Here is a 22,310-nt window from a genome sequence, read left to right as displayed (position 1 = left end):
ATGGGGCATAATCTATGGGGCATTTTATGGGGGTATAATCTATAGAGCATCTTATGGGGCATAATCTATGGGGCATTTTATGGGGGCATAATCTATGGGGCATTTTATGGGGGCATAATCTATGGAGCATCTTATGGGGGCATAATCTATGGAGCATCTTATGGGGGCATAATCTATGGAGCATCTTATGGGGGCATAATCTATGGAGCATCTTACGGGGGCATAATCTATGGAGCAGTTTATGGGGGCATAATCTATTGAGCATCTTATGGGGCATAATCTATGGAGCAGCATATGGGGCATAATCTATGGAACATTTTATGGGGCATCTTATGGGGGCATAATCTATGGAACATCTTCATAGAATCGTAGAGTCGGAAGGGACCTCCTGGGCCATCTGGTCCAACCCCCTGCTTAAAGCAGGATTCGCTAAATCATCCCAGACAGATATCCGTCCAGCCTCTGTTTGAAGACTTCTATTGAAGGAGAACTCACCACCTCTCGTGGCAGCCTGTTCCACTCATTGATCACTCTAACTGTCAAAAAGTTTTTTCTAATATCTAATCTGTGTCTCCTCCCATTCAGTTTCATCCCATTGCTTCTAGTCTTTCCTTGTGCAAATGAGAATGAAGATGATCCTTCTGCAATGTGACAGCCCTTGAGATACTTGTAGACAGTTATTAAGTCTCCTCTCAGTCTTCTCTTTTGCAGGCTAAACATTCCCAAATCCTGCAACTTTTCCTCATAAGACAGGGTTTGCAGACCGGTCACCATTCTGGTCGCTCTTTTCTGAACTTACTCCAGTTTGTTGATGTCTTTTTTTAAAATGTGGCCCCCAAAACTGGACACAGTATTCCAGATGAAGTCTGACCAAAGAGGAGTAGAGGGCAATAATGACTTCACGTGATCTAGACTGTATGCTTCTGTTAATACATCCTAGAATTGCATTTACCTTTTTTGCTGCTGCATCACACTGTTGACTCATATTCAGTCTGTGATCTATTAGTATACCCAAGTCTTTTTCACATGTGCTGTTGCTTAGCTCTATTCCTCCCATTCTGTATATGCTTTTTTCATTTTTATTTCCCAGATGTAGTACTTTGCATTTTTCCCTGTTAAAAACCATTCTGTTAGTTGCTGCCCACTGCTCCAGTTTATTTATATCTTTTTGAATCTTCTCTCTCTCATCTCTAGTATTAGCTATCCCTCCTAGCTTTGTGTCATCAGCAAATTTAACCCCTTCACTACCAAGGGTGGTTTGCACGTTAACTCCCGGGCCAATTTTTACAATTCTGACCACTGTCCCTTTATGAGGTAATAACTCTGGAACGCTTCAACGGATCTAGGCGATTCTGACATTGTTTTCTCGTGACATATTGTACTTCACTATAGTGATAAAATTTCTTCACTATAACTTGCGTTTATTTATGAAAAAAACGGAAATATGGCGAAAATTTAGAAAATTTTACGATTTTCAAACTTTGAATTTTTATGCCCTCAAACCAGAGAGTTACGTGACACAAAATAGTTAATAAATAACATTTCCCACATGTCTACTTTACATCAGCACAATTTTGGAAACAAATTTTTTTTTGTTAGGAAGTTATAAGGGTTAAAAGTTGACCAGCGATTTCTCATTTTTACAACAAAATTTACAAAACCATTTTTTTTTAGGGACCACCTCACATTTGAAGTCACTTTGAGGGGTCTATATGGCAAAAAATACCCAAAAGTGACACCATTCTAAAAACTGCACCCCTCAAGCTACTCAAAACAACATTCAAGAAGATTATTAACCATTCAGGCGCTTCACAGGAGCAGAAGCAACATGGAAGGAAAAAATTAACATTTAACTTTTTAGTCACAAAAATGATCTGTTAGCAACAATTTTTTAATTTTCCCAAGGGTAACAGGAGAAATTGGACCCCACAAGTTGTTGTCCAATTTGTCCTGAGTACGCTGATACCCTATATGTGGGGGGGATCACTATTTGGGTGCACGGCAGGGCTCGGAAGAGAAGCAGCGCCGTTTGACTTTTTCAACCTAAAATTGGCTGGAATTGAGCTTGGACGCCATGTTCCGTTTGACGACCCCCCAATGTGCCAAAACAGTGGAAACCCCCCACAAGTGACCCCATTTTGGAAACTAGACCCCCTAAGAAACTTATCTAGATATGTGGTGAGAACTTTGAAGCCCCAAGTGTTTCACTAAAGTTTATACTGCCCAGGCGTGAAAAAAAAAAATCCTATTTTGTGCCCACAAAAATGATTGTTTAGTCCCCAATTTTTAATTTTCCCAAGCCTAACAGGAGAAATTGGACCCAAAAGTTGTTTTCCAATTTGTCCTGAGTACGCTGGTACCCCATACAGTTGTGGCCAAAAGTATTGACACCCCTGCAATTCTCTCAGATAATACTCAGTTCCTTCCTTAAAATGATTGCAAACACAAATTCTTTGGTATTATTATCTTCATTTAATTTGTCTTAAATGAAAAAACACAAAAAGAATTGTCCTAAAGCCAAATTGGATATAATTCCACATCAAACATAAAAAAGAGGGTGGACAAAAGTATTAGCACTGTTTGAAAAATCATGTGATGCTTCTCTAATTTGTGTAATTAACAGCACCTGTAACTTACCTGTGGCACCTAACAGGTGTTTGCAATAACTAAATCACACTTGCAGCCAGTTGACATGGATTAAAGTTGACTCAACCTCTGTCCTGTGTCCTTGTGTGTACCACATTGAGCATGGAGAAAAGAAAGAAGACCAAAGAACTGTCTGAGAACTTGAGAAACCAAATTGTGAGGAAGCATGAGCAATCTCAAGGCTACAAGTCCATCTCCAAAGACCTGAATGTTCCTGTGTCTACCGTGCGCAGCGTCATCAAGAAGTTTAAAGCCCATGGCACTGTGGCTAACCTCCCTAGATGTGGACGGAAAAGAAAAATTGACAAAAGGTGTCAACGCAAGATTGTGCGGATGTTGGATAAAGAACCTAGACTAACATCCAAACAAGTTCAAGCTGCCCTGCAGTCCGAGAGTACAACAGTGTCAACCCGTACTATCCGTCGGCGTCTGAATGAAAAGGGACTGTATGGTAGGAGACCCAGGAAGACCCTACTTTTTACCCCGAGACATAAAAAAGCCAGGCTGGAGTTTGCCAAAACTTACCTGAAAAAGCCTAAAACGTTTTGGAAGAATGTTCTCTGGTCAGATGAGACAAAAGTAGAGCTTTTTGGGCAAAGGCATCAACATAGAGTTTACAGGAGAAAAAAAGAAGCATTCAAAGAAAAGAACACGGTCCCTACAGTCAAACATGGCGGAGGTTCCCTGATGTTTTGGGGTTGCTTTGCTGCCTCTGGCACTGGACTGCTTGACCGTGTGCATGGCATTATGAAGTCTGAAGGCTACCAAAAAATTTTGCAGCATAATATAGGGCCCAGTGTGAGAAAGCTGGGTCTCCCTCACAGGTCATGGGTCTTCCAGCAGGACAATGACCCAAAACACACTTCAAAAAGCACTAGAAAATGGTTTGAGAGAAAGCACTGGAAACTTCTAAGGTGGCCAGCAATGAGTCCAGACCTGAATCCCATAGAACACCTGTGGAGAGATCTAAAAATGGCAGTTTGGAGAAGGCACCCTTCAAATATTAGGGACCTGGAGCAGTTTGCCTAAGAAGAATGGTCTAAAATTCCAGCAGAGCATTGTAAGAAACTCATTGATGGTTACCGGAAGCGGTTGGTCGCAGTTATTTTGGCTAAAGGTTGTGCAACCAAGTATTAGGCTGAGGGTGCCAATACTTTTGTCTGGCCCATTTTTGGAGTTTTGTGTGAAATGATCAATGTTTTGCTTCATTCTCTTTTGTGTTTTTTTATTTAAGACAAATTAAATGAAGATAATAATAATACCGAAGAATTTGTGTTTGCAATCATTTTCAGGAAGAAACTGAGTATTATCCGACAGAATTGCAGGGGTGTCAATACTTTTGGCCACAACTGTATGTGGGAGAAAACTACTGTTTGGGCACACGTCGGGGCTCAGAAGGGAAGAAGTGACGCTTTGGAATGCAGACTTTGATGGAATGGTCTGCGGGCGTCATGTTCCGTTTGCAGAGCCCCTGATGTGGTTAAACAGTAGAAACCCCCCACAAGTGACCCCATTTTGGAAACTAGACCCCCTAAGGAACTTAGATACAACAAGAAAACACAGAATGACAGATTTGCAAAAATACTCTGCAATAAAAAATGGCAGTAATCAGCAAGTGCTGGATAACAAATGCAGGCTATTTAGTCGATACGTTTTTTGCGCAAAAAAATGTACACCAAGCTGCTCCACCACGTCAAGGTTACCCCTATTGACGCAGTCCCTAGCTAATGTATTAAAAACATGTGAACAGTGTCTAATATGAACAGGATTCAGACAGGCCGCTCCCTAGTATGGGTTTGTGGTCTGAGACAGCTCTTATGTGCACGTCACACAAGAGAGGGGTGGGGTCTCCCAAACCATGCTAAGCAAGTAGCGTCTTCGGGAGGCCTCTCTGATTTTTGCGGACAGTACCGCAAGCTGCGGTACCTCGCGCAGAGAGGGATTTGTAGAGTGGGACACTGGTATAAAAGTTATCAGTGTAGAGGTGATAACCTTTATCCAGCAGTGGGTGCACCAAATCCCACACAATTTTCCTACTCACTCCCAGATCAGGAGGACACTCAGGGGGTTCAATCCTGGTGTCCTTTCCTTCGTACACTCTAAACCTGTGGGTGTACCCTGAGGTACTCTCACACAGCTTATAGCGTTTTGATTCCGTACCTGGCCCTCTTACTGGGAATCCGAGCCTGCCCTTAAAATGAACCAAGGACTCATCCACGCAGATGTTCCTTTGGGGCACGTACACTTCAGCAAAATTTTTGTTGAAGTGTTCGATGACCGGCCGAACTTTGAACAGACGATCAAAGTTGGGGTCATCTCGTGCGGGACACTCTGCATTATCGTCATAATGCAGAAACTTGAGGATGGCCTGAAAACGCGCCCGGACCATGACCATTCGGAACACTGGAGTGTTGTATAAAATATCAACACTCCAATATTGCGGAATTTCAGGCTTCTTCAGGATACATGTGGAGGACCAGGCCCCGAAACTGCCTAATTTCAACTGCGTCCACAGGAGACCAGTTAGTATAGGATGAACGCGGGTTTTGCTCCAAAAATTGCCGAGCGTACAAATTAGTTTGCTCCACCATGTGGTTAACAAAATCCTCAGAGAAAAAGACTTTGAAAAAGTCAATTTCTGGGAGGCCGGTGGTGTCAAACTTGATTCCTGATTCTGCCACAAAATCAGGAATCAGTGGCTCGTAATTTTCGGGGGGCGAGGTCCACACAGAGTCTGCTGAATCAGCTGCGGGCATGGTGGGTGCTGCCTCATCTTCTGTCCTGGAGCGTCTGCGTGGCGGTTCCGCAGGACCCGAGGAGGAAGATGAGGAGGGGGGAAGAGGAAGAGGATGAAGAATCTGAAAAATAAAGAAAAGTCGGATCGTCATCCTCGCTATCAGTGTCGGAGGCAAGGTAAGAATATGCCTCCTCCATTGAATAGCGCTGTTGGGAGAAACGTGATGGGCGGGACATTTTTTTGTGTAAATATGGTGCTTGGGTGTACTTTATTTATAACTGTCTATGTGGTGGGGGGGGCTAGTGATTGGTGCACACTATCCTGTAAGAAAAAGCTAAAAGGAAATGGGGAGCAAAATACCTGTGAAAAAAAGTCTAAAACAGCAGGTCCTATATACGATAAGTGAACGGCGTCACTTATCAAAATTTAGTGGCTGCTGGATGTGTGCACAGGGGTGGCTCAAAGGGGGGGGGATGAAAAAGAAAAATGGAAAACAGCCGGCACGAACTTTGATAAGTGAATTGCGTCACTTATCAAAATTCGGCGGCTGCTAAATGTGCACACGGAAACGGCACAAAGGGGGGTAAAAAGAGGGGGCTGGGGGGATTGGGGTTGATCAATAGAGATCGGGCAGGGATCATCAGTTAGGGTTGTAGTTAGGTGGCACAAAAAGGGGAGAAAAAATTTTAAAACGGCAGACACAAGCTCTGATAAGTGATGTGCGTCACTTATCAAAGTTTTGCGGCTGCGCGGAGGTGGCGCAAAGGGGGCTAAGGAAAAAAGCGAGCACGAGTGTTGAACGGTGAACTGCGTCACCGATCAACACTCGGCGGCTGCGCACGGAGGTGGCGCAAAAGTGGGGTGGAGGGGGGTAGAAATAGGGGGATGGGGGGATTGGGGTGGATGAAGAGAGATTGGGCAGGGATCAGTTAGGGTTGTAGTTAGGTGGCACAAAGGGGGGTGAAAAAATGAAAAACGGGATGCGTGTGCAGAGGTGGCGCAAAGGGGGCTAAGGAAAAAAAGTGAGCACGAGTGTTGATCGGTGAACTGTGTCACCGATCAACGCTCGGCGGCTGCGCACGGAGGTGGCGCAAAAGTGGGGTGGAGAGGGGATGGGGGGATGAAGATAGATGGGGGGTGAAGATAGATTGGGCAGGGGATCAGGGATCAATTAACACTTACAGTTGTAGTTTTCTTTCTTCTTTCTTCTGCAGGGATTGTGATGCTACAAGCTGTGGCACCACAATACCCAGCACAGGAGCTCTTGCTGCGTCCGACCTCTCTGCAGGAATCCTCAGCTAGAGTGAGGACCCCTACAGACAGGTCAGAGGCAGGTTAGGGGCAGGTCACAGAGCGGTCACATCGCTGCTGTGACCTGTCATTGGTGGGATCGAATGATTACATCTATCCCACCAATCCCTGCTCTTCCTGGTGACCATGGTAACTGCCTAGGATCGGAGCTCACAGCTCCGATTCCTAGTCAGGTCATGGCCAGCTCATCAGAAGGGCACAGAGCGGTCACAGCATGACCGCAGCTGTGCCCTGTGGCTGGCGCGATCGCCGATCTAATCGATCGCGCCAACCACTTCCTGCAGGCCCTGCTGGGCCTGTTCTAGGCTCCGGCCTAGGATCAGTGCTATTACAACACCGAACCGGGCAGGTACCGGCAGGGCACAATGGCGATATTGCGCCGCGGCGATTGGCGCGATCGATTAGCTGGGGGCTTTTCTCCGGTTCCTGGCAACGCCAGGCACCGGTCCTAGGATCCTGTTGTTTCAGCCAAAGAGAAGCGCTGTGATTGGCTGTACTGAATTGAACAGCCAATTACAGCTCAGAGAGGGGGGCGGGCCAGGGCAGAGACTGCCCGGTATGCCGAGGCCATCTATCCTGAGGTAAGATGGAGTCGGCATTTTAATGCGATCACCGCGACTTAAGTTGCGATGTCGCATTAAAGGGCATGACGTAATATTCCGTCCATGGGAATTAGGTCCTGGGTCACATGGATGGAATATTACGTCCATTGTAGGTAAGGGGTTAATTAGTTTACCCTCAATTCCTTCATCTAAATCGTTGATAAAGATGTTGAACAATACAGGGCCCAGGACAGAGCCCTGTGGTACCCCACTTGAGACATTCTTCCAACTGGATGTGCAGCCATTTATGACCACTCTTTGGGTCCGATCACTAAGCCAGTTTTGAATCCACCTAACAGTTGCCTTGTCCATTTCATACTTAGTCATTTTTTCAATAAGGATTGTGTGAGATACTTTGTCAAATGCTTTGCTGACAAAGTATCTCACACAATCCTTATTGGGGCCATAACCTATATGGGTCATATTCTATGGAGCATCTTATGGGGCCATTATTAACCTTTGTGCAGCATTATATGGGGTGTATTTTGTATGGAGCATCTTAATGGGCCCATCATGAACTGTATGGAGCATTATATGGGGCTCCTGATTCATTATGGATATTCAAAAAAATTTAACCTACTGATGTCTCAATTAATTTTACTTTTATTGGTATCTATTTTTATTTTTGAAATTTACCAGTAGCTGCTGCATTTTCCACCCTAGTCTTATACGCGAGTCAATAAGTTTTCCCAGTTTTTTGTGGTAAAATTAGGAGGGTCAGCTTATACACGAGTATATACGGTATATTTATTAAAATGTACTTTGTTCGTGGGACAACACCTTTTAAATAGGGTAAAGATATTTCTTCCAATATGACATGAGTTTCACCACAGACAAAATAGTTATTATAGGGGTCTTTTATTTTTAAATGAGGAACTGCAGGCTGATCACTGTGTGTTTGACAGCTGAAATCATCAGTGATCAGGGGAAGATGTAAATTGGTCATATACAGTGCCTTGCGAAAGTGTTTGGCCCCCTGAAACTTTCCATCCTTTTCCCACATATCATGCTTCAAACATAAAGATACCAAATGTAAATTTTTGGTGAACAATCAACAACAAGTGGGACACAATTGTGAAGTTGAAAAAAATGTATTGGTTATTTTAAACTTTTTTTGGAAATTCAAAAACTGAAAAGTGGGGCGTGCAACTTGTTGTTGATTCTTCACCAAAAATTTACATTTGGTATCTTTATGTTTGAAGCATAATATGTGGGAAGAGGTTGAAAAGTTCCAGGGAGCCGAATACCTTTGCAAGGCACTGTATATTTTTCTGGAGCAATCATTACAGCAGAATTTCAATCTTGCACCCCCTCAGATGAATAGGAGACCACGTAATACGGGATCACAAATATAAGAATTGTTTTGGCTGCTTCTCTCCCTGACTTTAAATTACTAAATGCACAATTCTCTCTTTATATCCCAACAAGTCCCATACATGACTGTATCTGGCCAGGACCTTGTGTGGGTTCTCCACTTTCCACACCAATCTGACGAAGGGGCTCTGCAGAACCGTGCCGGAATGAAACAGGGGTTGAGCCTGTGCACCTCTGCTCCATTCAGATGCCCCATTCTCAACATTGGTGGGGGAGCCAGCGGTCAGACACTGCGTGATCAGTTATCCTGTAATAGGTGTATTGATTGCAATCGCACACAGGCCCTGGAGCGGCCCCAAAAATACATTTGACCTATATGAAAAGAATATTACTATTAAAGACCTGTGAAAGTTGAGGTCCTGTTGAAGATTTTGCGTTGGGACCGGCGAGCTTTCAGTTACCCCACTGGTTATTCCCTATCCTGAGAATAGGAGATAAAATACAATCGAAGTAACTGTTTTTATTTTCAGAATATGAAATAAAAAAAATTAAGAAAAGTATTTCTCGTACTTGGTTGTCAAAAAATGCTAAAATGTTAGTATATATTTTTGTAGGGAGAGGAATAAGCTTTTGTGGATATATGTTTTTTATATATTTTGTGGATATAAAAAGTGCAGCATGAAATGTTAAGTCACTGGGTCAAACTATAAAATGAAATGTGTCACTATAATATTTAGAAATAATAATACTTACTAGTCATCTCCTCTTTTTAGACCAGGGAGCAGGAGGAGTTACAAGAAGCTCTGGAAATGGAGAGACAGGAGAATGAGCAGAGGAGGATCCATCTACAGAAAGAAGAGCATCTTCAGCAGATGATGAAGAGGAAGAATAAGCAGGAGCTGTTGGATCAGCTGGTACATAACAAGTCAATATTCACTTTTTTTGCATTTCTGATTGACAATTGTAATTGGTCACCGTCCTTACTGGTCAAGTCTGCAAGGGCCACAAATGCGGAGACCGTCAGTAGCGTTAGAATCATTCAGCTTAAAGAAAAGGACCAATATTGGCAGACAGTTATACACTGCACAAAAAAGATAAGGGGAACACTAAAATACCACATCCTAGATCTCACTGAATGAAATATCGCAGCTGCAAATCTTCATTCATTGCATAGTGGAATGCTTTGAGAACAACAAAACATAAAAATGATCAATATAAATCAAAATGAATATCCCATGGAGGTCTGGATTTGGAATGATACTCAAAATCAAAGTGGAAAATCAAATTATAGGCTGATCCAACTTCAGTGGAAATGCCTCAAGACAAAGAAATGATGCTCTGTAGAGTGTGTGACCCTCACTTGTCTATATGACCTCGATATAACTCCTCGGCATGCTCTTGATGAGGCAGCGGATGTTCTCCTGAGGGATCTCCTTCCAGACCTGGATTTATGCATCAGTCAACTCCTGGACAGTCTGTGGTGCAACGTGGATAGAACAAGACATAATGTCCCAGATGTGCATAGACCAGATAAAAATGCATGGTATGAAGGTCATGAACAAAATCAAGACAAAAAGAACGGAGAGAAAAATAAGAAGTGGGGAAATGAGTTACAACTGGAGGCATGGGACCCTGGTGGAAAGCGACAGGAGCACCTGTAGATAAAAACTACCTCAGTTGCTCAAGAGTAGCTCCTGCATAAGGCCATAATGGGTGCTATGCCCCAAGGATCAGGGGTGTGGGAAGAGACCCCACACATAAAACTGTTAGCAACAGCTTCATCAGGACAAGCATGTCCTCAGATCCAAATACACAGAAATATAAAGAACAGCTGGATTAGAGTAAACATTTACAAGTGTGTGATGTCTATCCTGTTGGTCCGCATCTGGAGGTGTGCCAAATGGCTATGAAACCTGATGACCCAAAGAGAAGTGGTCCTGAACATGCAGGAGTGGAAATGACGTAGAGCGCACATGCTCAGTAAAGAGACACAGAACATGGAGGGCACAGACGTGTGCCCAATGTACGTAAACGTGAATAAGGAAGCGCGCGCATGCGCAGTAGAAGAACTGGATGTGTTGTGGGCAAGCCTGCCCACAGTATAAATGATCAGGAGTGAAGACAAGCGTGCATGCACTGTACATGAATTATGCGGGCAGGAGCGCCGACCCGTGTACCACACCGGCTCCCCGTAAACAAGTCGGAAGGATGCACACAGCCCTCAGGAGAATAAGCAACCTATGACAGCATCCGTGGTCCTGAACATGAGTGGCTGTCCATAAAGTTGCCAAATGTGGGCCATAAGTACAGCCGAAGCCATATACACATGGAATATGACCTGACCTGGTCCTCTGCATAAAGAAAATACATAATGAAACAACAGAAGTGAAAGGTTTGTAATAACATGATGAGAAGTATACATATAATAAATGAAAAATTACAGAGAAAAAGAGCCCATTTAAGTGTAGTTTTACTATAAACAGGTATACGTAAAGGGGTACCTCTGGCTCGCAACATGGAGGGGTGTGCGGCCCTCTAAAGAAATGCCTCCCCACATCATTACTGACCCACTGCCAAAGCGTTCATGCTGGAGAATGTTGCATGCAGCAGAATGTTCTCGACGTCTCCAGACTCTGTCAGGTGTGCCTAGTGTGAACCTGCTCTCATCCGTGAAGAGCACAGGGCGCCGATGTCAGATCTTCCAATCTTGGTGTTCTCTGCCAAATGCCAATCGTCCTACACAGTGTTGGGTTGTAAGCCCAACACCCACTTGTGGACGTTGGGCCCTCATACCACCCTCATAGAATCTGTTTCTGACAGTTTGAGCAGACACATGGATGTTAGAGGCCTGCTGGAGGTCATTTTGCAGGGCTCTGGCACTGCTCTTCCTGTTCCTCCTTGCACAAAGGAGAAGGAAGCGGTCTTGCTGCTGGGTTGTTGCCCTCCTATGGCCCCCACCATGTATCCTGGTATCTGAGCACTGCTCTGGACACTGCTGACAGACGCACCCGCCCTTCGTGCCATAGCTCGCATTGATGTGCAATCCTTGATGAGCTGCAGTACCTGAGAAACTTCTGTGGCTTGTAGACACCACCTCGTTCTACTGTACCTCTAGGAGTGAGAGCAATGACAAAATACATAAGTGACCAAAACAGCCAAAAAAGATGAGAACAGAAAAATGATCTGTGGTCACCCCTTGCAGAACGACTCCTATATAGGGGTTATCTTGCTAACTGTCTATCATTTCTACCTGTTGTCTGTTCTATTTGCACAACAGCAGGTGAAATTGATTCATAGTCGGTGTTGGTTCAGAACGGGACAGGCTGATTTCACAGAAGTGTGATTCATTTGTGTTCCCTTTATTTTTTTGAGCAGTGATTATCAATCTGTGTAGCATTGGATGCTAATATGGCACCCACAGAACTCTCTGGGGCCTTACTGTACTTCCACCAATACATGGAGGCAAAAAGACGTTTTTTTTTCCCCATATGTTGTGTAATGATCTGTAAGATGGTAAAAAGTCGCAGATCTGTACAACATGGATCCGGCAGCACTCACGAGGCCTTTCATCATGGTAAAGCGCTTCACATATTGATTGTTAGTAGTTGTCCACAAGCCATGTCAGCTAGAGTAAAAAGCTTCTGCGGAAGGAAACTTTGCTTCTGAGGGAGCTGTGCATTTCTTCATTTCCCATACATAGGGATGCCGGTGAAATTACCCCACCGATCAGTGGATTCGGTTGCTGAGTGGTGTGACTATTTATTCGTATCCACATCAGGGAGGTAGGGACAATACCTTCTGCTTTGTTGAATGACCCAATACACAAAGGGTGAAATTTACCTTTCCCTCTATGCCAGATTTCTAATGTCGAAAGTAAAAAAATTTGTGGCATTTGCACCTCAACGTTGCGTCTTTTTACCTGTGCTTGGGTTTTCTAAAAAGTCAGTGGGGGTCAGCATACATGGACATGGGCCATGCAATAACTTACGCTAGAACATTCAGTGTTCAGCCTGTATATAGCAATGTCATTGCATCAGCTATTCCCTATATTTAGAAACATGCATGGAAATCGGAGAATGCAGAGCTTCATCTGTTCTGATCAATTGTGACGTTCTTATTGCTTTTAATTGATTTAAGGTGCATTAGTTGCGGAGTCGTTGGATCATTTGTTTACACCATTAATAATCGTCCCCGAGTAGTCTCTGCTCTTTGAGACTTTACCTATTTTACAATTACCCGTGCCACTGGGCTCCACTCTGCCATATAAAAAGCTTTTGTGTGTTATTGGATTCATACAATGGAGATCCTGTGACATTATCTTCTCCCGTCTTCCTTGCTTCGGTGGTCCTGAAACCTACACCACCAATGCCAATAAAAATGGATTCCCTTGACCGAACTCTTTGCATGCTTGGCGACTCCCAGGCTTCTAACAGAGAACATGGTGTATTATGTTATGTGACGAATGCTGAAGCGAAAAGCTTGCCTGTATCTGTAGGTATAAAGTAGGGCAGATCAGAATGATGCCTGCTAGTGTCTGTAAAAATGCCCCAAATGTAGGACTCGCAGTAGTGCCCGTACAGATGTGCCAGCGCTCGCGATGCCACTGTCAAAGCCATAATGGAAGCACCAGTCTTGATACCCATATTAAGGTATTCACCTATTCTATAAATCAAATACAACAATGGACATAGTGCTCTAAATTTGTAGTAAAATTCAGTCCTTGGGTCGAGGACTGTGGCTTTAAGGTGAGGCAGCACTTATAACTATGTTGCATGGGTTTCTTTATTAATATTCTAGATATTTGTAGGGCAGTTACACTTTTAACACTTCATCTCACAGAGTCAGACTTTAAGAGCTGTTTATTTTGCCTAGCATTTAGCTGAAAAGGACATCTGGGAGGAGCATTATGAAAAGAATACGGTCTTTTGCATTCTCTCAGCCAATTGGCATTGCCAGGCATGTTTTCAGCAGGGCTAACAGACTTTGAGCCCGTACTCGCCTCATCCTTAACGTCCGCTCCAGTTGGATGCCAGGCTAGCAGTGCTCCTCCCAAATGTCCTTTTCAACTACGGTAACTGCCGCGCACAATATCCAGCACTAGTTCCCTGATCTGAGCATCCACTAAATTACATCTTTTATGGGCATCCATTTTCTTTACGTCTATTGTGTACTTTCAGCTATATTGTTTGCTGTATAAGCGAGCTGTTGTTATGATAAAACCTGTTACATTTTTTGTTCTAGATTTCTAGAAGTTGGGGAAATTTAGAATGAAAACCTTGAACTCTCTGTTTAGTTGCTTTTATTGGCAGAAGTCTGTTCCTCTGGTCCAAGCTGATGTGAACGCTGTTTTATTAAACAATACATAATATATATTATCATCGACGTTTTGTGAGAGAGATTCAATCCTACTTTAATGACTAAATCTCGAATTACAGTGCAAACACTATAAGAGCTCCTTCATTTTGGAAGGCTTAACGGTGATTAACACCCATTGCTTTATTAAAAGTACTCATCCATGTCTAGTTTGAAGGTGCTGACAATTTAATCTTAACTTTTTTTTCTTTTTTAATTAAGAATTATTCTAGTTCTGGAGAATTCCAATCAGAAGAGAGAAATCCTCGACACTCGTTGATTGTTGCAAAGTTCTGTCCTTTTTATTTTCACAAGTTGATACTGTCTTAAGAAGGACGCGGGCTGTGTTTTATCATAGAATCATAGAATGGTAGAGTTGGAAGGGACCTCCTGGGTCATCTGGTCCAACCCCTTGCTCAACTTAAAGATGATGCCCATAAAAGATGTAATTTAGTGGATGCTCAGCTCTCATTTAAAATAGATCAAGGAACTAATGCTGGATAGTGTGCTTGGCATTTAGCTGAAAAGGACTTTTGGGCGGAGCACTGCTAGCCAGGCATACCGCTGGAGAGGACATTAGGGATGAGCTCAGTAAAGGCTCGAATGCCGATTGACTGAGAGAATGCAAAAGACTGTGCTCTTTACTCAGTGCTCCTTCCCACATATCTTTTTCAGCTAAATGCTAGGCAAAGTATACAGCTCTTAGTCTTACTCTGTGTACTGCAGTGTTTAAAAGAACAACTGCCTGACAAATATCTAGAATATTACTAAAGAAACCTATGCAACACGGTGTGTATGTGTATGTATATATGTGTATAATATATACAGTGGGGAAAAAAAGTATTTAGTCAGTCAGCAATAGTGCAAGTTCCACCACTTAAAAAGATGAGAGGCGTCTGTAATTTACATCATAGGTAGACCTCAACTATGGGAGACAAACTGAGAAAAAAAAATCCAGAAAATCACATTGTCTGTTTTTTTTTCATTTTATTTGCATATTATGGTGGAAAATAAGTATTTGGTCAGAAACAAGCAATCAAGATTTCTGGCTCTCACAGACCTGTAACTTCTTCTTTAAGAGTCTCCTCTTTCCTCCACTCATTACCTGTAGTAATGGCACCTGTTTAAACTTGTTATCAGTATAAAAAGACACCTGTGCACACCCTCAAACAGTCTGACTCCAAACTCCACTATGGTGAAGACCAAAGAACTGTCAAAGGACACCAGAAACAAAATTGTAGCCCTGCACCAGGCTGGGAAGACTGAATCTGCAATAGCCAACCAGCTTGGAGTGAAGAAATCAACTGTGGGAGCAATAATTAGAAAATGGAAGACATACAAGACCACTGATAATCTCCCTCGATCTGGTGCTCCACGCAAAATCCCACCCCGTGGAGTCAGAATGATCACAAGAACGGTGAGCAAAAGTCCCAGAACCACGCGGGGGGACCTAGTGAATGAACTGCAGAGAGCTGGGACCAATGTAACAAGGCCTACCATAAGTAACACACTACGCCACCATGGACTCAGATCCTGCAGTGCCAGACGTGTCCCACTGCTTAAGCCTGTACATGTCCGGGCCCGTCTGAAGTTTGCTAGAGAGCATTTGGATGATCCAGAGGAGTTTTGGGAGAATGTCCTATGGTCTGATGAAACCAAACTGGAACTGTTTGGTAGAAACACAACTTGTCGTGTTTGGAGGAAAAAGAATACTGAGTTGCATCCATCAAACACCATACCTACTGTAAAGCATGGTGGTGGAAACATCATGCTTTGGGGCTGTTTCTCTGCAAAGGGGCCAGGACGACTGATCCGGGTACATGAAAGAATGAATGGGGCCATGTATCGTGAGATTTTGAGTGCAAACCTCCTTCCATCAGCAAGGGCATTGAAGATGAAACGTGGCTGGGTCTTTCAACATGACAATGATCCAAAGCACACCGCCAGGGCAACGAAGGAGTGGCTTCGTAAGAAGCATTTCAAGGTCCTGGAGTGGCCTAGCCAGTCTCCAGATCTCAACCCTATAGAAAACCTTTGGAGGGAGTTGAAAGTCCGTGTTGCCAAGCGAAAAGCCAAAAACATCACTGCTCTAGAGGAGATCTGCATGGAGGAATGGGCCAACATACCAACAACAGTGTGTGGCAACCTTGTGAAGACTTACAGAAAACGTTTGACCTCTGTCATTGCCAACAAAGGATATATCACAAAGTATTGAGATGAAATTTTGTTTCTGACCAAATACTTATTTTCCACCATAATATGCAAATAAAATGAAAAAAAAAACAGACAATGTGATTTTCTGGATTTTTTTTTTCTCAGTTTGTCTCCCATAGTTGAGGTCTACCTATGATGTAAATTACAGACGCCTCTCATCTTTTTAAGTGGTGGAACTTGCACTATTGCTGACTGACTAAATACTTTTTTTCCCCACTGTATATGTGTGTGTGTATGTAAATCTAATTTTTTTTAATTCAAGTAGGCAGGTCAATCCACCTTTTTATATATATTTTAAGACAGACTGAGCTTTTCAGCTATTGGTGAGTGCCATGGATAACGCTAACATTACATTTTGTGATGGGCTACAATCATTTGACATTTTGCCCATTCTAGACCTTTATCAGTCGCATTTGAGAAACAGTGAGTTGAGCAGAAGAGCACAGAGCACAGGTTGTTAGGTGACATTCTCTTCTGACATCTGTTTTCCTTTTTTTTTTTTCGTCTCACTTATTTGTATGCATTTGTCAAGTTTTTAATTTAAAGATGTTTATTACATTTTACTCCCTTTCCCTTCCAACCATTACAGGAGACTTCTCACCTTCCAGCATCTATTCTCCTGGCCCAGCACAAGGGTAAAACCACTCAGATCGAAGTGCAGATTGAGAAGACAAGACCAGCAGTCACTTTTTCTACTGGCATCAAAATGGTAAGTCCGTTTCATTATGTGTTAAATAGTTTTGTGCCCACTTGTCGTTGTCAAATTGTATTGGACATGACAAATGATTATTCAGACCAAACGGATATGATTGTCTTGATTGTTTTGGTTTCCAATTCCAGGTCTCTGTTGAATGGAATCTGTCAGCAGGTTTTCTCAATGTAAGCATAGAGCAGCTGAGACCCTAATTCCGGTGACATGTCACTTACTGGGCTGTGTGTTGCGGTTTTAATAAGATCAGTCTTTTATTAGCAGGAGATTATCACTACAGGTCTAGATGTCTTGTGTCTCCTGGTCCAACCACACCACCACCATTGATTGGCAGCTTTATGACTATGCTTCCAATCAGTGATGTGGGTGGGGTTATACACAGCTCAGCATTCAGAGGTTTGCAAGATCTGCGGCCGAAAACTGTGATTCTATCAAAATGAGAGCAAGCAGCCCAGCAAGTGACACGTTGTCGGAATCATGGTTTCTGCCCCTATATCATGCTGCTCTCAGATTACATGACAAAAGCCTGCTGACAAATTCCCTTTAACCTCACCTGTAGAGGACTTTAGAGCTCATGGTGCATTAAAGGGGTTGTCCACTAATTGGACAACCCATTTTTTAAAAAAGTTGCAAATTTAAAATAGCTGATACTCTCCTCCCCCACTGGTGCCGACATCCCAGGGCTCACGTGACGTCATTAAGCCACGTGAGCCCTGCAGCTAGTCTGCAGTCCCTATTGGACTGCTGCGCTCTGAAGTCTTCCTCTTGTGCAAGGTTTGGCCGAAGGAAGTGAGCGCACAGCAGCCCAATAGTGACTGCGGATCAGCTGCAGAGTTTACGAGGCATAGCAACATCAATCTAGTCCTGGGAGACGCGGCTCCAACATCGCTGGAACCACGCCAGTGCAGGAGGTCAGTATGTGCTGCTTTTATTTTACAAGAGGGACTACTCTTTTTAAAAAGTGGTTGTTCAGGTAGAGGAAAACCCCTTTAAGATAATCTTACCTTCACCTTATCTGTACAGTTTTTTGCTGATCTGCACCCTTATACTTATTGTATCTGTTTTTTTTCCAGTTAGAACATGCACCAATTATAATCTATGGTGCTAGTTACACGTCTGTTTTTTTCCTGGTATCACGGATGAAATGGGCCAATACAAGTCTATGGGCCCGTGAAAAATACACATAGCACACGGATGGCATCTGTGTGCCATCCTTGTTTAACATTGCAAAGTATAGGAGAAGCTGGGTAATTTCTTTCTTCCTTTCTTTATCCATGCATGAAAAACACTGATGGTAAAAAAGGACATACGGGTGACACAGATGACACGGTACATTTTTTCATGTACATGTTTCAGCGTGGACATGTGGATGAAACCTAGTATTGCTCATATTCAGTGACCATTTGCAGCAGCAGGAAAGTTTGTACCAGATGTGAAATGTACCCGAATAAAAGGTCCTTTTTGGCTGGTGTACCTTTTATTTTTCTTCATAAAGTACTGTAGTTCGCTAAACTATTTTTTATAGAGTCAAATAGGGATGAGTGGACGTGCTCATTTATCTCTCCAGTATCATGGTGCTAGGATGTACTCGTTACTTAGCGAGTAATGGACGGTGCTCGATGTAAAGCTTGAATCCACGCCCCGCATCTTTGGCGCCTGTTAAACAGCCAATAACCATGTGAGGATTGCTGTGAGTCACTGTAATACCATAGCCATCTTGGTTGTGGCATTACTGTGATTGGATGGCCTTCTGACATCAGGGTTTATAAATGGACAGGCGCTGCCTCTGCTCGGCACACTGACGCCATTGCACAGCTCTGTGACACTTCATACTGGAGGGAGAGCGTGCTTGTTTAGGCCTGTGTGTACAATATAGCGAATCAGAGGCCTGTAGAGCTGATACTGGTGCTGAAGCTGAGCCATCATACTAATGGTCCTTCTAAGGGCTAATTGTGAGCAGCACATACGATCTGCATTTAGCCTAGGGAGGGGGAGAGAGTCACAGGAGGAGGAAGGCTGACAGAATACGCTCTGTAGACAGGGATTAGGGCTGTGCAGTCCATTTGCAAATATATAGCTGCAGGTTGTTTTTTTTAGGGGGGGGGGAGGGTGTGAAAAATATTGAATATATTTTGATACTTTTTTTGTGTTACACCCAAAAATGGTTAAAAAATTTCCCTGGGTTAAATTTCTTACTGATACATTATTCTGTGCTCTGTTCTGGATATTTTTTTTTTTTAATACCGTATATATAACACTCCAAAAAACATTTAAAAAATTTTGCAGGCAAAGAGATGCCAAGAGATGCAGAAATGGTGCAGAAATTTAACTCCACGTGTGTACATACCCTTATCGGTATTATATTGCTCACCCATAGACTATTCCGTGGTCTGGAGCACATTTCCTTGGTATATAACCCACAAAAGTGCATAGCCTATATGAGTTTAGATCTATACAGTTTTGCTGATTTTGTAAGTTTACCCACTGACAAAGACATGTGCAGTCTATAATTTTAAGGGTAGGTTAATTTTAACATTGAGAGATAGAATATCACAAATAGAATTCGGATAATCACATTATATAAATTACCGTATTTTGTGGATTATAAGACACACCCCAAATTTTGAGGCGGAAAATAGGAAAAAAACTTTTTTTTTTTTTTTTTTTAATAAAATGGTGGTGCATCTTATAATCCATGGGTCTTATTGATTACTGGGGGTGGTGGTGCAGACCGCAGGCTGTGGGGATGTTCGGGGGCTCTGCCAACATTTTGTGAAAGGCTAGATCCCCTGCAGTTCGATGGTTTCCTATGCGGTGGACTCCGTGAAAATGGCTGCCGGGGGCAGCGCATGCGCTGATGGAGGTCTCGGCACCAAGATCTCAGGAGGTGAGTTCCCCGCAGCATCAGACACCCACAGCATCGGACAACCACAGCGCTGCACCGCACACCCTCTCATCCCAGCCTACGGCCTGCAGCAACGCTCCACTCTTCCGTCCTCCAGCAGCGACCATGGGACCCTGCTCCATCGCGGCCAGTAAGGTATATCCGCATTTTAAGACGCACCCCCATTTCCCCCCCAAATGTGGTGGGAAAAAAAGTTTGTCTTATAATCCGAAAAATACAGTATATAAATTTATTTGCATTTTGCAGTGAGAAATAAGTATTTGATCCCTCTGGCAAACAAGACTTAATACTTGGTGGCAAAACCCTTGTTGGCAAGCACAGCAGTCAGACATTTTTTGTAATTGATGATGAGGTTTGTGCACATGTCAGGAGGAATTTTGGTCCACTCCTCTTTGCAGATCATCTGTAAATCGTTAAGCTTTTGAGGCTGTCGCTTGGCAACTCGGAGCTTCAACTCCCTCCATAAGTTTTTTATGGGATTAAAGTCTGGAGACTGGCTAGGCCACTCCATGACCTTAATGTGCTTCTTTTTGAGCCACTCCTTTGTTGCCTTGGCTGTATGTTTTGGGTCATTGTCTTGCTGGAAGACCCAGCCATAACCCATTTTTAATGTCCTGGTAGCGTGAAGGAGGTTGTCACTCAGGATTTTACGGTACATGGCTCCATCCATTCTCCCATTGATGCGGTGAAGTAGTCCTGTACCCTTAGCAGAGAAACACCCCCAAAACATAATGTTCCACCTCCATGCTTGACAGTGGGGATGGTGTTCTTTGGGTCATAGGCAGCATTTCCCTTCCTCCAAACACGACGAGTTGAGTTAATTCCAAAGACCTCATTTTTTGTCTCCTCTGACCAGAGCACCCCCTCCCAATCACTCACAGAATCATCTAGGTGTTCATTGGCAAACTTCAGACAGGCCTGCACGTGTGCCTTCTTGAGCAAGGGGACCTCGCGGGCACTGGAGGATTTTAAACAATTACGGCGTAATGTGTTACCAATGGTTTTCTTTGTGACTGTGGTCCCAGCTGCCTTGAGATCATTAACAAGTTCCCCCCGTGTAGTTTTAGGCTGATCTCTCACCTTCCTCATTATCAAGGATACCCCACAAGGTGAGATTTTGCATGGTGCTCCAGATCGATGTTGGTTGACAGTCATTTTGTATTTCTTCCATTTTCTTACTGTTGCACCAACAGTTGTCTCCTTCTCACCCAGCGTCTTACTTATGGTTTTGTAGCCCATTCCAGCTGTGTTCAGATCTATGATCTAGTCCCTGACGTCCTTAGAATCTCTTTGGTCTTGCCCATGTTGTAGACGTTAGAGCCTGACTGATTAACTGAGTCTGTGGGAAGGAGTCTTTTATAAAGGTGACTATAAAAAAGGGGGAGACAGAAGCGCACAATAGGGTCTTATCCAATGATATAAACGTTTCACAGATATGGATCCACTCACCTGGTTCAGTTGTGTGGAACACAACAACCATAAGCACAAATGGGTAGGATCCGATGAACTGCAGCAATCAGCCGGTCACTAGAATTGCATATACAGGAAGGAGAGAAGTCCGGCTTTCAGGATCGCGCTGTTCCAGTCCAAAGTACACAAGGAGTTAATCCAAGGACCAAGCAGTGATTATAACTTTCTTTTTATTCCATAAGCTCTACGCCTTTCGTGTACACACTGTACACTTCCTCAGGAGCAAAAGTTACCTTTTGCTCCTGAGGAAGTGTACAGTGTGTACACGAAACGCGTAGAGCTTATGGAATAAAAAGAAAGTTATAATCACTGCTTGGTCCTTGGATTAACTCCTTGTGTACTTTGGACTGGAACAGCGCGATCCTGAAAGCCGGACTTCTCTCCTTCCTATATATGCAATAAAGGTGACTATGTAAGACAGCTGTCTTTAATGCAAGTAACAAGTTGATTAGGCACGTCTAACTGGTCTGTAGGAGCCAGAACTCTTCTTACTGATTGGTAGGGGATCAAATACTTATTTCTCACTGCAAATTGCAAATAAATATATATATAATTTATACAATGTGATATTCTGGATTTTATTTTTTGATGTTCTATCTCTCAATGTTAAAATTAACCTATCCTTAAAATTATATACTGTTCATGTCTTTGTCAGTTGGCAAACTTACAAAATCAGCAAGGGATCAAATACTTCTTTCCTTCACTGTACATGACGATGTGAACAGAATGTGTATATTGCCCTCCTTTGTCTAATACAGGGTGTATCTGAGTCCTTTATTTTTGCAGTTCTTGCTTCCGTCATAAACTAAAATTTCCTATTTTATCGATAAAAGTAAATATATTTTTGTTTACTTAAATTATATATATTTTAATCATTTTTTAATTTTGCCTTATATATGCAAGTCATTATACTGGAAAAAAGTGGAGTAAAAGTGTGACACCATTGTTCTCAGCAGCAATCTGGGAGTCAGAGATGCTTCCAGGGTCTTCCCCTTTCTGTTATCCTTCCATTTAGCATTTTTCCCATCCATTTGAACATTTTCACTTCCC

At 43.1% G+C, this 22,310-nt stretch overlaps 1 protein-coding gene across 1 annotated transcript in view; it reads left to right on the top strand.

Moving 5' to 3' along the window:
* Positions 1-22,310, top strand: part of MNAT1 (MNAT1 component of CDK activating kinase) — a 189,180-nt gene that overhangs the window by 28,195 nt on the left and 138,675 nt on the right. Inside the window, exons 5-6 of the mRNA XM_073571114.1 lie at positions 9,384-9,524; positions 16,766-16,885. Of these exons, the coding sequence (XP_073427215.1) occupies positions 9,384-9,524; positions 16,766-16,885 (261 nt within the window). The remainder of the gene's footprint in view (positions 1-9,383; positions 9,525-16,765; positions 16,886-22,310) is intronic.

The sequence above is a fragment of the Dendrobates tinctorius genome, unplaced genomic scaffold (assembly GCF_039654945.1).
Source record: "Dendrobates tinctorius isolate UK_male_01 unplaced genomic scaffold, ASM3965494v1 ptg000006l, whole genome shotgun sequence".
Lineage (NCBI taxonomy): Eukaryota > Metazoa > Chordata > Amphibia > Anura > Dendrobatidae > Dendrobates > Dendrobates tinctorius.
The sequence above is the reverse complement of the archived record's forward strand: the minus strand, read 5'-3'. Positions and strand labels throughout refer to the sequence as shown.